This window comes from Egretta garzetta, unplaced genomic scaffold (genome assembly GCF_000687185.1).
Source record: "Egretta garzetta isolate BGI_Z169 unplaced genomic scaffold, ASM68718v1 scaffold256, whole genome shotgun sequence".
Classification (NCBI taxonomy): Eukaryota; Metazoa; Chordata; class Aves; order Pelecaniformes; family Ardeidae; genus Egretta; species Egretta garzetta.
Genome location: NW_009260073.1, coordinates 3,228,631 through 3,249,143, shown reverse-complemented (window position 1 = coordinate 3,249,143; position 20,513 = coordinate 3,228,631). Strand labels below are relative to the sequence as shown.

The 20,513-nt window shown below is 37.7% G+C and overlaps 1 protein-coding gene across 3 annotated transcripts in view; it reads left to right on the top strand.

Moving 5' to 3' along the window:
• The window catches only part of TBC1D1 (TBC1 domain family member 1), a 115,418-nt gene that overhangs the window by 55,395 nt on the left and 39,510 nt on the right, over positions 1-20,513 (top strand). For 2 of the 3 annotated variants that reach the window (XM_009641280.2, XM_035896774.1), the window contains exons 4-11: positions 178-267; positions 3,972-4,076; positions 5,159-5,291; positions 6,713-6,804; positions 8,432-8,542; positions 11,094-11,222; positions 13,374-13,460; positions 14,793-15,073. In XM_009641280.2, coding sequence (XP_009639575.1) covers positions 178-267; positions 3,972-4,076; positions 5,159-5,291; positions 6,713-6,804; positions 8,432-8,542; positions 11,094-11,222; positions 13,374-13,460; positions 14,793-15,073 — 1,028 coding nt within the window. The remainder of the gene's footprint in view (positions 1-177; positions 268-3,971; positions 4,077-5,158; positions 5,292-6,712; positions 6,805-8,431; positions 8,543-11,093; positions 11,223-13,373; positions 13,461-14,792; positions 15,074-20,513) is intronic. The other variant, XM_035896775.1, reaches the window with a different exon arrangement.

Below are 20,513 nucleotides of genomic sequence, written 5' to 3'. Positions count from 1 at the left end.
CTGAAAGCCAAATCAATGTTGTTTCACTATTCTCTCTGGTAATAATACACTAATTGGTCTAAATATACAGGTAGAAAACATTTTGAGATTTATGTCCAAGAAACACTTTTATAGAGAGACAAAAGGGAAGTGTAATGTTGCTTGTTATCATCTTGCTATTTATTTTGCTCTCTTTAGATTGGCCAGTCTGAAGTTTACCTTATCAGTCCTGACACAAAAAAAGTAGCAATTGAAAAAAGCTTTAAAGAAATATCCTTTTGTTCTCAGGTAAGATTGTAGTGTGTTCTTTCTCTCTTTTTTTATTTAAATATCCTTCACTGGTGAATGCTCATGTACTCTTCTCTCCATTGCTATTGACAGGTTGCTAGTTAATCAGTAATTTTGTAAAACCGTCATTCTTTTCTCATGCTTTGCATTGTAATTTCTGAGATAAAGACTCACTTCTGTGTGTGGTGGATGAATAATACAAGCTAGAAGGAACACCCCCTGGTCAGCTCTGGTTTGAGATTTCAGCCGTCATGATTCACACTTGTGCAAACCTGGGATTCTCTGAGCCATATTTTTCAAGAAGTGATAATGAAAGGAGATAAACAGTATGTAAGAGTTCTCTGAAAAATGCTTAGAAGTATTTTTTTCAAGAGTATAAATTGCATGTATGTAAAAGAAGAGAACCCTCTGCTATGCAGAGGTAGTGTGTGTGATGCACTGAGGGTAAGCATATTTCAAAGCCTCCTCATTCACTATTAATTCCTGTTCCTTATCCCACAGAGTTTGCTTCCCTGTCTTTCACTCATTTTCATGGCTCTGACTTTGATTTTGCATGGATTACATGAGGGTACAATTCATCTAATGACTTGAGTGGTGATGTTTTGAAAGAGATGCAGTTTACACATGTGAAGATGCAGTAACGGCGTTGCGTAGCTTACGCAGCCGTGTGATTCACGCTCAGCCACTGCAGCAGCTCAGCGGGGTGAGGGCAGAAGAGTCACCGCCACATTGAGGACATGGGACAGCTTAGGCGATCACAACACTCCTGTATGGGCAGCTGCAGTAACTGCTGGCGAGTGCTGTGTACAGGAGAGGAGGGCTCCTTTGAGTTGCTCCAATACCAACCTGCAGGCTGAAATGACTGTTCATAAAGACGTTTCACGGACCAGTTGCCTTTGTTAACTAATCGGTGTCATGATGCAGGGATTTGTCTTTCACTAGCCGTTTTCTGGCCTGCAGGGTATTATTTGTATTTAGTTTGCCTGGGTACCAGATTTGCTTCAGTTTAAGTGAATGGGGAATTGAATTTAATTCATTAAACTAGGGTAGAGTCCTTAGAGAACTTAATTCCTTTAAAACGTGTTATAGATAATTCTAGTTTAAAACTGTGAGAAATTAGCCTGAACTATAATTGTATAAATAAACTTACATTTATGAGGAATGGATGTTCCCACTAGTTTAACTAAAAATTAACCTTGAATTAAACCAATGCAATTATTGTTTGTACTGTGGGGCTTGGGTGGGAATAAGACCTGGCATACCAGGATGTGAATTTTGCCACTCTTTCTTGCACTAGGAACTATTTTGCACTTGGCTTATTTGCATAGTGCAGGTCTACTTGGAGCGTCACAGGCTCTGGTCTTAATGATACTGGGGCAAAACTTTTTTTCCTCCCCCCTGTAGGTTTATTTTCCCATTTTTAAAAATAAGGAATATGATCTGCTGTTACTTGCTTCTAGCTTTTTTGGATTGAGTGGGGGTTTTTCTCATATCTTCAGTTTTTAATTTGATGAGGATATCTTTCACCACTAAACATCCAGGTCCCTATTCTGAAAATTTCAGAGTAAACATAAGTACTTTGCATGCTGTCAGATCAAGAGATTTGAAGAGAATTCCTTGATCACAGAAAAATCTTTATCCCCATGTTCCTTTAGGCAGGAGCTAGTTAGGTAGGTTTTTTGACTTGCCCTGAAGGTCAGGAGATGGTTGTGCTCCTCAGAGCAGTGAGGTTCTGATTGAATTCTCTCCTCCTGTCTGAAGAATGTGCTACTGGGCAAATGTTCTGTCAGTGGGGCAAATATTGGTATTGGGTTACTTGGGGCTTTCCCCCCAAGTATGCACATTTCAGAAGACTTGATGGAATCATCTTATGGACTCATCTTGATCATACAAGAACTTTAATAATCTTTTCTTGAAGGCACTGGAGTTCATGTTGATCAGAATCAGTACTTAATTTCCAGAATGCCCAATCAGATATTATAATGGCAAAAAGAAATATGTGGTCCTGGGGCAGTATCTGAATTAGCTAATCTGAAACAGCTAAAAGCTTTTGCCAGCTCCTGGTAACCTCACAATTTTTCAGGCAGGGCCATGATCCCAGCTGGGCTCCCTCCACTGTAGCAGTTGGCTTTTCCGGAGAAGAAACATGGGCTGGGGGTTTTAGAGGGAGGGCTCAGCGTGTTCTGTACTCGTCTCTGATGTGGATGACGGAGGGAGAGAGTCTGCAGGTTGCATCAGCCTGTTCTTGCTTTATCACGTAGCTGCCTCCTAAAATGCTTAGCCTGGACATCTAATGGAGATAGAGTTGGAGAATCTGCAGGCTTTTACATCATTTGAATGTCCTTCTGATGTTTTTGTTCTGATGGCGTATTAGTACCTGATGTTTGTGTAACAAAACCTTTGTTATCTTTGTGTAATTGTCACACTCCAACAAACCAGGTATCTCCATATACGTTAAATTATTTTTCTTCATCCAGCTGGCACACTCTGAAGGTTTATTGTTAGTATTTCAAACGGTAAGACAACATTGTACAGGTTGCTTAAGGATATCTGATGCTATAACATGTTCTTTTTTTGGACACCTGGCCATTCTGTTTTATAGAAATATTCACTTTTTATGTTTTTTAAATGCTTTTTTTAATGTTTTCTTCATGATAAAAAGACAAAGAGAATATGCAGTGATTCTTGCTGTGTTAACAAGGAAAAGCAAAAAAAAAAAAAACCTCAACAAAAAGATTCTGCTTGGCATCTTCAGATTATTTAAATTTCTGAGACTTCTGATGTACTGTGATTCATCGTTATGATTTTTGATACAACAGCTTATTGCCTCTCTTCACCTGTTTTTAATGCTGTTGTGCCATGACAGCTAGAGGGTAGTAAAATGGTGCTGATTGTAATTGAATTTCTGTAACCAGGCTCTACCGCTGTGCATGTAATTCATCTTCTTGTTTGTTTGGTTTGGTTGGTTTGTTGTTTGGTTGGTTTGTTGTTTTTTTTTTTTTTACCATGAATGGTGCACTGGGATCACCTAACTCTACTCATCTGAAAGTTTTTTCATAAAAGAAAAAGATTCCCAGCAATTAAAAAACTTTCTTAGCATTTTACCAGGATATACTGTTTACCTACTGTTGCAAGTAGATTGTGCCTGAATTTGCATGCCTTTTAGGAGAAATAAATGCTTCCATAAGTGATCTTTCAGTAATATATTTACCCATGTTCATTTTTTAACTAGCCAAGCTTTTCTTTAGGTGAAAAAAAAATTTGTTTATCCATTTTCACCATTGCTTTGATTTGCTCTTATAAATGTAAAGCAATTGTTGACCCCTTAAGAGAAGAAAAACAGAGTGAGCTTTTTTCCCCTCCTATTTCCAATATGGAGTAAAATACATCTTGGATAGTATTTCTTCATCCCTGTAAGTGTTTTCCAATGGATCTATTATAATTCAGTCATTAAAAAAACCCAAACAAACAAACAACCCAACAAAAAACCTCTGACTTAAGTGAAATTTAAAAGATTCATGAAGTAATGGGTTCTATAACAGAATAGATTTTTAATGGCCAGATGACTTTAATGTAGCTGGACGGAGATAAGTGACCTATCTGTAATGCTGTTGGGCCTTTCATGCATTTGTTACTGGAAAAAATACAGGTACAAAACATTGAAAGTAAATATGACCACTTCATTACTGTTGTTTTTGTGCTAGGGAATTAGACATGTGGATCACTTTGGGTTCATCTGCAGAGAGTCTTCAGAAAATGGAGGCTTCCACTTTGTTTGCTACGTGTTTCAGTGTACAGATGAAGCACTGGTAAGTGAGAGAGAAGAAGAGCCTAATAGAATATTAGGCGCTAAAAGCTTTCTATTGCTCCATGCTTTGTATTTTATTGAATGTCTTCAAATCCTGCTCTGCTCAGAAATATAATTAGTTCAAAAATGTAACTACCATAGTAGTTCTGCAAAAGAACTTTTAATTTGTTTTGAAAGCAGAAGTTAAAATGCCCTTTAAAATCCAATAAAACTTCCTTTCATCGCACAAGCTAAGTTAGACTGTATGCCTCTGGTTTGGAAGAGGGGTTTTTCATAGAATCATACAATGTTTTGGGTTGGAAGGGACCCCTAGAGGTCATCTAGTCCAACCCCCCTGCAGCGAGCAGGGACACCGCTAACTAGATCAGGTTGCTCAGAGCCCCGTCCAACCTGGCCTTGAATGTTTTCAGGGATGGGGCCTCCACTACCTCTCTGAGCAACCTGTTCCAGTGTTTCACCACCCTCATTGTAAAGAATTTCTTCCTTATATCCAGTCTAAACTTACCCTGTTTTAGTTTAAAACCATTACCCCTTGTCCTGTCACAGCTGGCCCTACTAAAAACATTTTCCCCATCTTTCCTATAGGCCCCCTTTAGGTACTGAAAGGCCGCAATCAGGTCTCCCTGCAGCCTTCTCTTCTCCAGGCTGAACAAGCCCAACTCTCAGCCTGTCCTCATAGGAGAGGTGCTCCAGCCCTTGGATCATTCATAGTGCACCTGTTAAGAAAATTGGGACTCCACTACTGTGCTCTAGGTCAGGCTAGTACGTCACAACTGCAGTAAGCATTTTTTATCACAGAAAAGAAAAACTTTCTGGAGAGAAGTAGTAGCCTCTCTTATTAAACCACAGTAATAAAATGGGGTGGCCTGGAAGAGGTAGCACTTCACGATGATTTTTGTGTTGCTTGTGTGTTTGTGCACAGAAAGGGCAAGGGAACAGCAGGAACAGCTTTTCTTTTTAATCATAAGCACGTTTCCAAACAAGTGGCAGTGTCATCTTAGGAGACTGTTGTGTTTGTGTTAAGGAAAACAGAAGCTCAGTGGAGGAGTGAAATTCTGTTCTTTTGCACTCTGTTCTTTTCAGGTTGATGAAATCATGATGACACTGAAACAGGCTTTCACTGTAGCTGCTGTGCAACAAACTTCCAAGGCACAGCCCCAGCTCTGTGAAGGATGTCCTATGCAAAGCTTGCATAAACTCTGTGAAAAGATAGAAGGTGAGGTTTAAAGAACTTTCTGGTTGAGTATTTTTTCCAACAATTTTACTGGGGGACAATCTTACATGTGAAACTCTAGGGAATGAATGCTTAAGAAGAGCTTGCGACTTGGGATGAAAGCCAGTCTTTTCATTTAGAGGACTGCAATGTAAAGTTATCTGTAAGGTAATAAGAATTTTCTAACAAAAGTTAAGCTCCTTTCTTGTATTTTAGTTGAATTTTTGAAAACTAATTAAGAGTCTAAATGTTACTGAATTGCAGCTAGCTTGGCTCTCTATTAGCCATATAAACACAGAGGATTGTAGATAAGGAACTTCTCAAGAATATATGCTGCGATAGCTATGACCTGCTGTCCTATTGACTCCACTTAGATGCTGGCATTACACTACCACTGAACATAAACCAAACAGTGAACTTTTAATATGCATGTTTGTGGTGTCGATCTATGCTCTTTCATGAAAATGCAGCAGTTAGAATTCTAGTTGTTGCCCAGAGAACAAGTTCAAGACAAAAAAAAACCTCTTTGCATTTCAGCAAATTTCAGTTAGGTTTTGTTCATTTAAGTGATGTCTGGGGTGAATAAAGGGCAACAGCAGCTTGTCAGATCACGTGACAGTAGCTTGTTGGACTAAAACCTATCTAGTATTAATTTGATGAAACTGGAGAACTTCCAAAACTACTCTTCACTCTATTTTGGTATTCAGCTAGCTATGATGTTTGAGAAATTTCTTAAAGGCAGATGATTCTTAATGCCTTTAATCATGCCATCTGGTTAATTGTATCATCTGCTTCTGAAGGAGAAATGCCATGATCAGAAACTGAAGTACAAAATACTGTTGATGGTTTGCTGGTTTTCCACAGAAAATAGAGGAAAGGAATTTAATCCAGGATGAGAGCAGAAAAAAATAATCTGAATAAGAGAGTAGTCTGCTTTAGACTGTCAATAAATGTTTTCAGCAAGAGGCAAAGCAAGAATTTCACTAACATGCAATAAATTTACTCTTTTCCAGAAGAGGCCAAGGCATACAAACTGGAGAAATCAATAGAAATTGTATTTATACCACAAGCAAAATCCAAGCAGTACTGTATAAAACACCAACAATGCAGTCTGCTAAAGTTCAGTAGATTGTGGATTTATTTTGTCTTGTGTGATAATGGAATCTTCAGCTAAGAGTATAATCCTGGTCTGTGTTCCGTAAATCTCCTCACTGCAGAGTTTGTGTCCCTCATTTTAAAGACATGAGTTCAGTAGTAGCTTTAAATTAACCTAGAATTCTTTCTAATGCCCTGTTATGAAATCAATGCAATGGTCAGCTCAAATAACTGACGAGCTTTTGCTTAAATTGTGTGCATGTTTGTGTGATTGATTGATTCTGACAAATTTGACCCTGTGATTTGTTCTTTTTTGTTCCGCTTGGTAGGGTTACACCCTTCTAAGACTAAACTAGAACTACAAAAGCATTTAACAACACTGAATAACCAGGAACAGGCCTCTGTTTTTGAAGAGGTTAAGGTAAGATCTTTGTTTCCTACAAAATCTTAAAGCAACTGATGTTTTTTGCTAACATCAGTGTGAAGCACCAAAGTTATTTTCACTTTCTTGTGAATTATTCATTATTTTTATTTAATAGACTTAATCACCTCATCCTTTAATTTCAATATTGTTATTTTTCTAGAGCTGTTTAAACCTTGTCTTTTGATGAAAATGGCTTATTTTACTCATTTTTCTTCCCCTAATATTACTTGTTTTCCATGAAAATGTTGACTTCTCACTGAGTAAAACTGCACGCATTTTTTTTTTTTTTGTGGCTCAAGGCAGTAACTTGTACTGTGAGAACATTCAACTGTTACTTTGACCAAAACAAATTAGTATCATTCCCAGATCAGAAAATTTCCTGCCTAAAATTTATCCTAGATCTTAATACTTGTCAAACTAACTAAAAAAGTTCAACTTTCTATCTTCTGAATGAAATCCATTTTAGCACAGAGGAAAGCATAGCTGGATTTAAGAGAGATGATGAACGTTGTAGGAAATGTCATTGGGCTTAGCACACTATTGAAGATTAGGAAATTTGAGACTTTTTTTAAAAATAACATTTCCTTCCTGTCTTGAGTCATTTTTCAGTCTCTTTGGGTGTTTCCATGTGGCAGTTTATCATCCAGTACCAAATTTGGAAGTTACTCTGTGGGAGTGATTCCATGAGCTAAGTAATTTCTTGGTACACAGCAGCTAGCTGGCACTGTTGCCTTTTAGTATTCTGCACACATTTTAACACTCTAAAGCTTCTCAGTCACAGGAAACTGTTAATTGCTTCTGGTGAGAGTCTGCAAACTATTATCTTGGTAAAACAAAGGGTAAAGTACATCTCTCCTGCCTGTTTTTTTCAGTTGATTTTTTTTAGTTGGACTGCCGGAAGTTTAGTTCTCACATTCCTACAGTTCCATATGTTGTAAACGTGATTTGCATTTTTAGATAACTGTCTTTCTAATGATACTTTCATTAATCTGAAGTGATACTCTGGCATTAGCTAACTCATACTGTATCCTCTGCATTACATCATTAGGCTTAAAACAGCATATGCTTTTCAAAAGCTAGGTTTCTGGGATTAAAGTCTATAACAAATTGTTCTAAAAACGTTTTCTCTTACAATAATTCAGATCTAAGTAGAATGTAGCAGAGACAAATATGTTCAACTTGTGCCCTAAGTTTTTAAAATACCTATGTCATTTCCCAGTGAGAAGGATTTCTAACAGAAGGGCTGTGCTTCACAACTGCAGGGCAGTACTTCATGTGTGCTACAAACTCAGAACCACAGTGGTTTGGTTTTCTTTACATCAAAAGCAAATTGGCAAAAATATTTTTTAAAGTTTTTGTTTGCTTGTGGCAATTTGATACCTCTACAGCTGTCCTTTATCTTTCATGTAAATTCTGTCATGTGTGAAGTGATGTCAAGTGTTTCTCTGGCTGGTTTGCTACTTTGTGTGGGACACTGGTGTCCTCTGGTGGACTGGAGTGGTAGCATTAACCAAGTTAAACTTACACTAACAACATATTGTCAGTGACAAAATTAAAAGAGTAAATGTTTGCTAACTTTTACACAAATGTGTAATTACTGTGCTTGTGGTGTTTTCCATTAAAGAAATTAAGACCAAGAAATGAACAAAAAGAGAATGAGTTGGTTATCTCTGTTCTGAGAAACATGTATGAAGAAAAACAGAAGGACCATGTTCATGTTGGAGAAGCAAAACAGGTAAGTAATCAGTCAGGTTTAGTTCATGTAAGGAGGAGCCAGGAAAAAATCTTCCATTCCGTTTTTATATCTTTCCAAAGGCAAATTTCCATCACTGGCACTTTGGAATTTCAAACTGTAGGCAGTGGCGAACACTGGGTTTGCTTATGATTCATAGGCTATTGTTATGTGCCAAAGGAGGCATATCTCAGATTTTGAGGTACCCTGGTACAATCTCATTTCAGGCCTGGGAGACAGGGATGCAAACAAGGTAGACCACTAATTTGGTTGTCTCTTTTTCTTCTTACTGCAATGAAAATTCAATGTATGTGAGAAAATATATAATGAATTTTTAACTGCTCTCAGCCACTCTGTGGCATTTGCCATCCTGCTGTGTCTGTGTGAGTCAGTGTCCTGGCAACACATTGGATTTGATCCTTGATAAAGACTACTACATTTACTCAATGCCTGGAAGTTATTTGTTGTGAGCAAACCACCACCTGAAGTGGCCTCAAGGAGGAGTAGCTGAGGAGGATTGCTGCAGAAACAGCAGCAGAGACTCTCATCTATTTCCAAAGAGCTGAGCTACCTCATTGTGTATCAGTTTGCATCAGTGCTGTTTAACAGGCTATTTATGCAGCACAGTTAAGATTTTTCAAAAGGGATTAATGATTTTGGATGCCTTGGTTTGTGACTAACTAATATGAGACACCTCCAGGAGGTCTGTATTTAAAAGAGGATCAGCACCCATTCTTGGGAAACTTTCAGTTCCAATTATTTGACTCTCTTAAAAATCTTGGCTGTCCCACCACTGCTGGCCAGTAATTGTGATGACTGCTGGTGGCCATTTGTAATATAAACTAGCAAATGAATATATGCAGATTAATTGGACCCCTGAAGAAATTGGGGAAGTAGCAGCAAGTCTTCATTTACTATTTGTTCACTTGGTTAATCTCTTCTCCTTTTATGGCTTACTGGTTAATTATTGACCTCTCTGAGAAAGCAGGAAGAAAACTTTGCATATTTCATTCTCTGATTTCTTGTCTTGGGCATCTCACCAGAAATATGTTTTTAAGAAAAAAACATTGTAGTTATGGCACGACAGGAAGAAACATTGCCTGAGGTCCTTTGTCATCATACCTGAAATATTTTTATTTGGTCTAATGCCAGCTGATTATCAAATAGTTGTCAATCACAAATGGCTTGGAAATAGGGATATATGAAGCAAGATAATATTTTAGTATGTCTTCAGTGTGATTTGAAAATTCTTAAGGCCTGCTGCAGTCTGTTTGCTCAGTTCCTGGAACCAAAACGTTAATCTTACACTTGCAAAGATGCCAGTGCTCTAAGAACAGAGTTGACTTGCCCTCAGTCTATCATTTGTCTTAGCGTTTTATATTTACTCTGATAATTTATCTCCAGAGCTGTGTAATAGCAGATACCTTTGAACGTGTACTCTGGCAGTGTTATTTGTCTCAGCAATCATTAACCCATGACATCCTGATGTCCCTGTTCCCTTCTTTTCTACATAGGTATTCACTTCCATGCTTTTCATCACTTTTTTTTTTTTTTTAAATATTTAAATCAGGGGAGAAAAATGAAATGTCAGACTAGTACATTATTTAACAAAAATGACCTTCAAAATAAGTGTTTTTTCCTAAGAACATAATAGCACACAGCATCTGATTTGACCTTTGAGGGTAAGATGGGTGAAAGTAAAAAGCAAATACAGAAGCTTGTAACTTTGTCATGCTGGAAATAGCTTTAAAATTTTATCTAGACAGGACTCTTTGGTGATGGTGATGATGTGCTGGTTCGGCTGCCCACATACTAACAGTCACATAGAAAAGCATTCAGATCTCTGAAATTAGGGCCAGGTAGAGAGGGCTACAGTGCCTGGCAGCCTCAAGATGAACCCCCAAAAATAACACTGAAAACTGTGCTTTGGTTTCTACTGCAGGTGTTAGGTTTGCATGGTAATATTTGCATCGTAGTGTCATTTTTGTACTCACTACACTAGTCTTCGCAAGCACTGAAAGTAGACTGAGATATTTATTTAAAAAGCAAACCTCCCAAAGTCTGCTAGTTTTAAGGTGGAAGCGTTTCTACTGGTGAAATATATAGAAGAGTTAGATTGTTGTACATCTTCCTAGCCCTTAGAAAGCCCCATTTTAAAATAATGGAGACAATTGGGAGTTCTTGTTAATTATGAGCTTCATCAATTTTGATTAATTTCTTGGGTGCAGAAAGTTAAATCCATCAGAAATCTCTAATCTGTTACACTTAAACATTTAGAATCTGTACAATTGTACTTTGGCATTAGGGGAAATTTGTCAACACAGCCAAAAATCAAAATAACAGTTGTTCTTAAGCATGCTGCTGCACTCAACACATTTCCTTTAAGAGATTTCCTGGTCTTATGTTAGGATAGTTTGTTAAACCTCAGTGTAAGTATCAGTAGAGAAAAAGGCAGGAAAAGCCAAGGTCACTAGGAGAAAGTCTTTAGACTGTTCACTGAGATTCTGCTCCATGCTGTTGAGTATTTCACATTTATGTTTTTAAACGCTTGCAGACTTCACAACCCCCTGCTGACAATGCTGTAAATGAGGTGCCCAGCAGCGCTCCGAGATTCAGATTAGATATGTTAAAGAACAAAGCAAAAAGGTCTCTGACAGAATCATTTGAAAGTATTTTATCACGTGTAAGTACTGTCATGTTTATTGCCTCTGAACATAATTTCATTGTTTTATTTATTTGAATGATAGAAAAGTCATGTTTGTTATCCTTCCAGGTTGTAGCCAAGTGGTTACTAAAGGCACAGTGACAAAAATATTTGAGTGTATGTTAGAAGGAGTCAAAACAAAGCAGGGCTTTGGTAGAGAGAATACCAAGTCCTGGAAGAAGTGAACTAATTGTTAGATAAGAAATGGTGTATATAGGCTTTTCAAAAAATTAATATGAAGATGAGCATGAGAACTTATGAAAAGCAACCATTGTTTTATTTCTCTTTCAGATTTAGAAAATTAAAAAAGTAATTATAATTGTTCGCTTCTCTTTATGTAGAAGGAAATGATTAGGGAACTGACTAAGCATTCCTAATGAGATAGTATTTATTAGTGACACAGAACTGATGAATAATGGGGCATCTGAACTTTTAAATGCTAGGAGTTATTTGAAGGAGAGGAGTGTAAAGAACTTCAGAAGGCACTAAGAATATGAAGGCATTTATCCAATATTGCACCAGGTAAAATTCTTTGTGAACAGTGTCTGGCAATACCTATTGGTGAGAAAAACTTGACCTCCTATGTGACAGTGATCCCCAGAAAACATATTGGGAAAATGTTTATCCTGAACAGATGGCTGAAAATATCTGCTGAAAGTATATAGTAGCAGTTAAGAAAACAAATCAGCAGTCAAGTTTGAGCACTGCTTAAACCTACGGAGTGTCTTATTCAAATAGTCTTTGTTTGGTTTTGTACCTCATGGAAAAAGTCTGAGGAAAATAATAGGAAATTTGGAAAGACTTCTGCTTAACAAAGGATTTAAAAAATCAGACCTTATCCCTTTAAAAAAAAAAAAAAAAAAACCAAAAAAAAACCAACCAGGAAGAGAGTTGTGACAGCATGCAAAACAAATATTAAGGAACAAAAATCGGGCATTCTCATTTCTTATCAGCAAACAGTTGAATTGAAGCAAGACCTAGTACACTTTATTGGCTCACAGGCAGGCAACTGGTAGTGACGAAACTAGGCTTTCAAAGCTTATTTTGATATCGTATCTAACCTGTTCCCATGAAACAAATGATGGCAAAAGCATGTTCTCCCTGTTATAATTATGACTAGAGAGAGGATTTTTAGTGTAATGTCTCCCCTCATTACTTCCCAGCCAGAATTTCTAGAGTTCACCCCCATGAAATCCTGCTGTGGGTGTGTTCGGGATGTGAAAGGTAATGTTAGTGTTGTTTCACTAACTATAGTAGTTACTGTTCTAATTTTTGCCAATTTGTCCTGACTGGCATAAGCAGTCTTCATGTAAGCACAGCTGTATATCGGTTGCGTTTTTACCGTCATGACTGTTTTGATGGAAATTCTTGATTTTGATCAGACCTGAGGCAAAACATTTTGTATGAGCTTCAAGGAGAGAATAGTCATTATTGTGACTAATGATAACATTTTATATTTTACTTGGTATAACAGCTCAAAGAGAACATAAGCCTTACCTTCAGAACATAAAAAAATGATGCCATTTAAGGTTAGGAAGATACAAATTCCCTAGTTGTGTTAGCACATAAGAATCCATCAGTAGGTTTCTTGATATTTCTCTTGGTTACATAAAAACATTAGTCCAACAAATTACACAAAAATATTGTTGAACAGATCATACAAAATACTTATGCTTTCTGATTTGTAGGCATTGAAATGATAACATCAGAAATTGGGTTTTGCTGTATATTAAATTTATATTGTTTTAAGTTCTTTGTAATAGATGGCCTGTTCATTTCTTTATATCTTGGTAAGAAGTACCTAGTGTGAATGTTTCCCATTTGGAATATGGAAGGTGCTTTAACAGTAATTATGGTACATGCATGCAGCATGTGATTATGTACATATCATGGAATGCACATCACTGCCCATGAGAATTCCTGAATTCCACAGAATCCTTTAAAATGTTAGTGACTGTCCTGAATGAAGCCTCTGTTTCTCACTGGGACAAAGATTATTCTTGGGCATTTCAGGAAATTGAAATTGATACTATCTTCGAAAATTATAGATTCTGACTATACTACACAAATATCTTTTTGGTATGCCCCATATATTATAGCCTTAACTGCTGGTGTGCTTTATCTCTACAGGGCAGTAAAGCCCGAGGTCCCCTGGACAGTTCTGGTGCTGCGGATTTGGAGAGCTCGATGTCCAGTACCTTAAGCAGCACAAGTAAAGTAAGTAAGGCCTGAGGTGAATGTACATAGTTAGAGACTTCAGATAATATTCCCTGAAATGACTAGTCAGATATGAAATGCAGTTACCAGCTGCTCTTATAACTGTTCTGTTTTAACATCTTGCATTTTGTTTTGATTTCTTTTTGGGTGTAGACAAGCTAACTGGCTGTGTGTGAAAAGAAATGAACCCCAGGACAGCCAAACAGTATGATAAAAACAGTATCACAGGGCCGGGGGGGGTAGGTATGTCCTTTCCTTCCTACCTGTAAGAGTCCTGCTGCCACTTGCTGATCTATAGGGTTTGCCTTTATTCCTGTGCCAATTACCTCTGAGGGTGATGGGGCCACATTCATTGCAGGCAGCCTCTTGGATCAGCCACTGCCTTCCCTCCCCCCTTCCCAGCTTGAAGCAATATTTATGGGGTTTAGGATTTGCAAGTTGATTACCCAAATCATTTTTCTTATGTGTAACATGTTAGAATGTGTGCGAGTCCTCTGAGGGGCAACCTGAACAAAGGAATTTCCTGTTTACTCTGGTAACAGATTCAGGCTAAGAAATAGCAGTCACATGTCAATACGATGGTGACTTGTAAGATGCTGTTATCTGTAGAGTTTCACTGGAGCTTTCCGTACTTTTTGACAAGATGGGACTCGTGGTATATCTGTGTTTCTGTTCTCTGGAAGTTACAAGTTGTTTTCCCACTGTTCATTCTGTTCCCCATGCTATAAAAAAGAGCAGTGGAATTGGGGCTCCATTTGAATCAGAAATGCCTTGTACTGCATATAAACATATATTCTGTATGTATGTATCTTGTCGTGTGAGTCTATATATGTGAAAAAAAAAAATATTATATAACATCAGCTGAATCTTGCAACAATGTGCAGCAAAACAAATGCTGTAATTACTATGCTGCTGATCCTAATCTGGTTGGTTTCAGCCCTAAAAGTACATATTGTGAATGTAGGATTGCATATCATATTGTTCACTGGGGCACTAAATATACAGTACTCTGAAATGCCACTGTTTTCATTGTTGCCACTGTTACCCAAACCTGACCCATCTGTTCTGTTCTGACCCCATTTCTTCGAATTTGTACTTAACATACTCTAAAATAGAATTACACTCAAAATTACTTTTTCTCTGTAAAATGGAGACTGTGATTTGTTGACCTAAATGATTAATAACAAAGACATAAAACATCAAAGCTTTCTTTGAGCTGTCATGATAAAAATGTGCAAGTTTGAAATGTGGGATGTGAATAATGACACGGAACTGCAACCTCAAAGACTGATTTTAAACCCACGTATTGATAACTTTTTTTTGCACTGCTAGGAACCACCATTGTGTGAAAAGGAGAAAGACAGACTTCCTACAGAAAACGCTGTCAAGACCAGTGGATCAGTGGGTGATCTCTCCAGCAACACAGATGATTCTCCTGTTGAGCAGTCTGTTACATCACTTCAGCAAAGCTTTCGGAGGCGAGCAAACACACTAAGTCATTTGCCAACAGAAAGCCAGGAATCTCTGGTACCTGTTGAAACATCACCATCTGTTCCCCAGAGGAAGCTTATGAGGTATCACTCAGTGAGCACAGAGACTCCTCACAAAAGAAAGTAAGACTTATTAAAAGCAGGCTATGAATTTGTTTGTTGAGGGCATATTTGGGGATGATAATTGCATACCAGGTGTGTCCTCTTCAGGGATAAAAATGTATCGCAGTAGTGTGTCACTCTTTGTAGGTTTGTAGGTATCCTGTTTAAAAACACTTCTAGCGCTGTGTGCTCCACAGGGGAAAGAAAACATGGGACGTGTAGTTCCACAGTATATGTCACAAAACTAAGTGTAAGCACAACATAGGATTGTTCCTGAGGGGTTTGATTATATTTTTGCAAATAATATACAGTAATCTTTGTTGGTTTGATCTGCGAGCAGTAAAAACAAATGCTACTTCTTGTTGTCTACTTATAGAGAAAAAATCCATTAGCATTTGTGATGCTGAAAACCTTGCTAGTTGGTGAATTCATGTGTGACTTTAAAAAAACTGACATAAATTGCCTAATCGTTGATAGAGGGTGAGGCTCCTGTCTAGCTTTTCAATGAGCATATGTAGATTTTACTCGCAAAAACAAACTACTGCTTGCCTTCGTGCTAATATTCCTCAAGCTATCCTCCTTCAAAAGTCTGCCTCTACATCTCTGAAGTCTCCTCTTAACTTTATGGCAGTTTTTTTTCCTCCCTCTGTCTGACTTTTTCCAATTACTATGGAAACATTCCTGTCTGTAGGCTTCTGTTTTACTGCCAAAACTGCTCGTTTACACAAGTTAGACAGTAGAAAATCTGTATGTGTTCCAGCTCATTTTTCCCTGCAGGAGTCAGGGCAGTAAATGAACATGCCTGAAATAGGTGATGACAGTGAAAAAAGGGAATTGTAATATTTGAAAGGAAACATAACCTAGGTTGCCTTTTTGTCCCTTCTTTGAACCTTTTTAATTCTAAAATATTAGAATGTTTTTGTAGTGCAGTTTAGGACTTACGTTGTTGGCCTGTTATCTTCATGAGGGTTGCCTGATGCTTGTAGTTGCTTGTTCAATCAATTCCTATCTTACTATAGCAATGCAGCTAGAAATTAAGCGTCTTTTTCATTTCCTTGGTTATTTCTATTTGGGTTTGATAATGTAATTTTTAGTAAGACCTGTGTGTGCCTGCTCCCTCACATAACTCAAACCAAAAAGAAATCACCGTTGCTTCCCTTTCATAGCAAATGTACAGAACCAGGGGGAATGGAAAATTTAGAAGAAAAGCATGCTTAAAGTTCTCAAAAATCATTGGAATGATAGACTTTTAACAAGTCTTACACATTTTTATGAGTGTTTTTGAACAGCTTACCTCAATTCATGAAATTGTTTCCAAAGTGTAAGTAAATTCAGTTCTTCATGTAGCATTTCACTTCCCATCCATTAGGACTCTTGATCGTATCCCTGACTTCATCATAGAAACCAAGGGGAAGCACATGTGAGGGAGAAGGGGTGTGTCATTGACAGCTTTTTGGGAATTTAAATTTAGTCATACTCTGAAATGCCTTGCTGAAGCCTGTAAGTGTGTATTTGGGACTTTGCTGATTGGGTTAAAATGTTCAGCCTCTTATAGTTACTTTATTAACTGTGAAAAACGTAGGAAATGGCTCTTTTATATATGCCAGTTCATTTCAAAGAGTAGAGAAAGGATTTCGCTTCCTGCCGCCCCTTTCCCTCTCTTACTGTATTTTGTTCTTTGTGCTACCTCAACTCCATCACTCTGGTTGGAATCCCACTATACAGTTTGAACGCATCTGTCGGCGAATCTAAAAGTTCTTCTGGTCAACTTGCGCGTTCTCCTACTCTAGCTCGTCTTAATCCCTCGGCCTCTTCACCCAACTTTTTTAAATATCTAAGGCATAATTCAACTGGAGAACAAAGTGGGCATTTTGCACACAAGAGGTGAGCTAGCACCTGTACATAGTTTGGGGTAGGGTTTGTTTTACCATTTCATAAATATGAAGCTCTATAGTGTAAATAATGAAAATAATTTAATATAGACCAAAGGTGGTAGATTTTTATGGGAGAGGGAACTTTTAACTGCTCTGCTACTGAATGTAGAGTTGCTACTTACATAATTTTTTGTTTTAGTAAATAACATCCTTTCAGACACATGGACACGTGACGTTCTTTAGAGCCAGTTGCTCCAATGCGATTTGTCGTTATGCAGCAGACAGAAGCACTGCTTAAATTGTGTGAGGGATAAGTTGCCAAGAACCTGTGATCCAGCTCACTCTGTCCCTCCTGAATCGCTCAGTTCTGTTCTGGTTTGTTCATTGTAACACAGAAACATATTAATACTCTTTTATGCCTGACATTAAAGGCAAATTGACTGAGTTAACTAAATGGGGCAAGAAATAGCAGGACTGTGGAGAGCTGGTACCACCACACATACCCCAACCCACCAAAACCCACAAACAAACAAAAAAACCCCACTCCCACTCTTCCCAAAACCAAAAACCAAGAACAATCAAAAAACCCCAACCCATCAGGTCATGCATTTGTGTTGGTTACTTTGAGCAGTATCACATGTTACCTTTCTGTGCCTCCTTTCTTAGAACAAAAAATACATATAGAGAACATTGAGAAAAGGACATTCACCCATCATTTCCCTGAGAACTTGAAACAAGTAGCTCCCTAAAAATCTTAGCTGTGAAACCCCCTCTTAACCCTTTGAGCTAAAACTGCTTATTTTAGCTCAAAAGGCTAATGAGACCAAATGTCCTTGCAAGCACTCTCAATAGTCACTGGCCATTGGCAATCAATTTTTATTGCTGCTGCTCTTTATTGCTTGGTTTTGTTTTCTTGGGTAGAAGGTTTCCTGTTTCCCCCAAGGTGCTGATTCTTCTGATTCTGAGAAAATACTCAAATGAGAACCTTGTTTCACCAGTTCCTTCATTTGTATTTGATGAGTACTAACTAGCATCTCTCTTAATTTAGCTTCACCTCAGAAGTATGGTATAGCTCAGGAGAGGAAATGTGAGTCTACAATGTCCTCCTTACTCTTCATTTTAATAAGACTTACTTGAATCCTGAGCGTTAAATTCTCAAAAGCAGAGTTCTCCAAGTAGATCTGGCAATGATTCTGCATGCACAGTGGCAACTTGTCCTTCCCTTTCCCTGTCACTTAAGGGTATACCATATTGAACCTCTAAGTGACAAGACTGAAAATAGAAATTGATAGGGATATCAAATGGGTTAATGAGTTTAAATGAATAAAGTTAAACTGCCCAAGTTGATTATATTCTGTAAGTGAAATTACCATGTAATTGTGATGGATTTACAACTTGATTGTAAGTGAAACCTGTTCACATGGCACACCATGCTGCAGCCTTATCTTTGTGCTCAGTAACAGCTACTAAAGAACAGCTTCACTTCATCCTAGTGATTATCCCAGAGTATCCCCCCATCCCATTCACCATCTTCAGGAGACAGTGCTAAATGCCATCTAGATATATCATTATGGTTTATTACAGAATCACAGAATGGCAAGGGTTGGAAGGGACCTCCAGAGATCTTCTAGTCCAACCCCCCTGCTAAAGCAGGTTCACCTAGAGCAGGTTGCACAGGACATCGTCCAGGCGGGTTATCAGAAGCAGTTCTTTAAGCTTACTTTTTCAGGAGTAAGTTCTCCTACTCACATGTTTTTGTGTACTCTTCTGAGAAAAGGTCTTCTAGTATCATCAGCCAAGTAGTTTTCTATGTTTTCATTCCATGCAGAAACTTTTTGTTACCCAAGTTGTTCTTGCTTCCTTCTATTAACCTTTTGAGTATGTTGGGGGCTTGTTATTTTAAAAGAGCGAGCAGAATTATGTTGGCCAGAAGACTGTTGATGAAATTTGATTAGTGCTCCTGTCTGTTGCATAAGTAGAGCCACAATCCTAAATGATCAGAAGGCTCAGCTTTTAACTTAAAGGTTCCAAGCTTGTCTGAATAAAACCCCGTTAATGCTTTACAAAATGTTTTTTGCCAGTCTTACTTTTCATTTGTCAGCACAATGATTATCAGTGTCAGCTTTTCCTAACCTTTTCCCCCAAACTTAGTCAATCATTGAAACTGATATTTAAGTAAATGTGCGATGATAAAGTTGGCGTCAGTTCTCACTAGATTAAAGGAATTTACTTGAAACATGCACTAAAAATTTTATGATATAGCAAAGAATAATAACTTTACTGGAAGTACATTTATTTATATTGGAACATTTTAGTTTGCCCAAACAAACAAGTGTTTCAAAGTAGCACTTTGTTAGCAGTTTCAGTTTTGACTTTGGTTTCCTTGATATACAGGCCTTCAGGATTTAGCTGCTTTTTGTTTGAAACTTAGCAGTATGTATTATTTTTATTCTGTGCATTTATACTTCTTTGTTCTAAACTATACTTTTCCCAACTGCACTCTCAGCATCTCCTACCGTACTGCCTTAAGGAAAAAGCTTCATTCTTCCTCTTCTGTGCCAAATTTCTTAAAATTTCTGGCTCCTGTAGATGAAAATAACACCTCTGACTTTAGGAGCACAACAAGGTAGGGTTCTCTCTTAAAGCCTGGAGGTAAAACTCTATTTTCAAAAGTTTCTTTGTCTGAAATATTTCAAATGCTTCTCACACTTGCAAAACCCGATTTGTGCAACAGTTGCCTTGCATGTATTCTGCATGTGATTGCTATCAAAAGGATGGAGCTGTCCTAGACTCCTCTCCCATTACAATGCCAGAACTTAGCCATTTTGATGTTCTAATGGTCATGCAACTTCAGTCTACGTACTTCCATGATTATTCCTACCAAAAGACTGTATTAGCAGTTTTCAGTTAAGAGAATATACATGGTTCATCCTAAGCAATGTCAGTGTCCTCAAATTGGAAGGAGAGAATGGCCTGTAAAACGCTCCTCCCAGTAGCTGCCAGAACTATTTGAAGTTCATTTATCCCTTTCAGCTTCAACAAAGACTCATGCAACCATTTAGCCAATGCCTGGAATAAAGCAATGAATAGTTAAAAGATATAATGGGTGAAAGTTACTAGTGGGATTTTTAACAGGAAAACAGCGTTGCTGTTCGCTATTTCACTTAATATTCTGAGTAAAAAAACTCTGTATGTAGTCTGTGGATTACACCAAAGGAGTAACATCCAAGGTTCCTGGACACTGTTCCCAAGTTTGTTGCTAATTTCAGATGGTGAGTTGCAAACACAAAGGTTAAACATTTTGCTCCAAATCTGTGTTGTGAAGAAAAATATTACATACCCAGTTCACAGAAGGTTGGAAGTTTAGTTGGTGTTTATAAAGCTCCTTGATGTGTGCTGATAAAAGGCATCAGCAGTTCTTTGTGTCTTCTATGAATAATTGCTAGATTTTGTGGATGGCATTTGAATAGCAGAATGTTAAAGATATATTATGGTCTGTGTGTTTCTAATACATTGTGTTTAATACACTGCTGCAAAGAAAGCTGAAAATTAATTAAAACTGGAGAAAGCAGATTGCACAGAGCTGC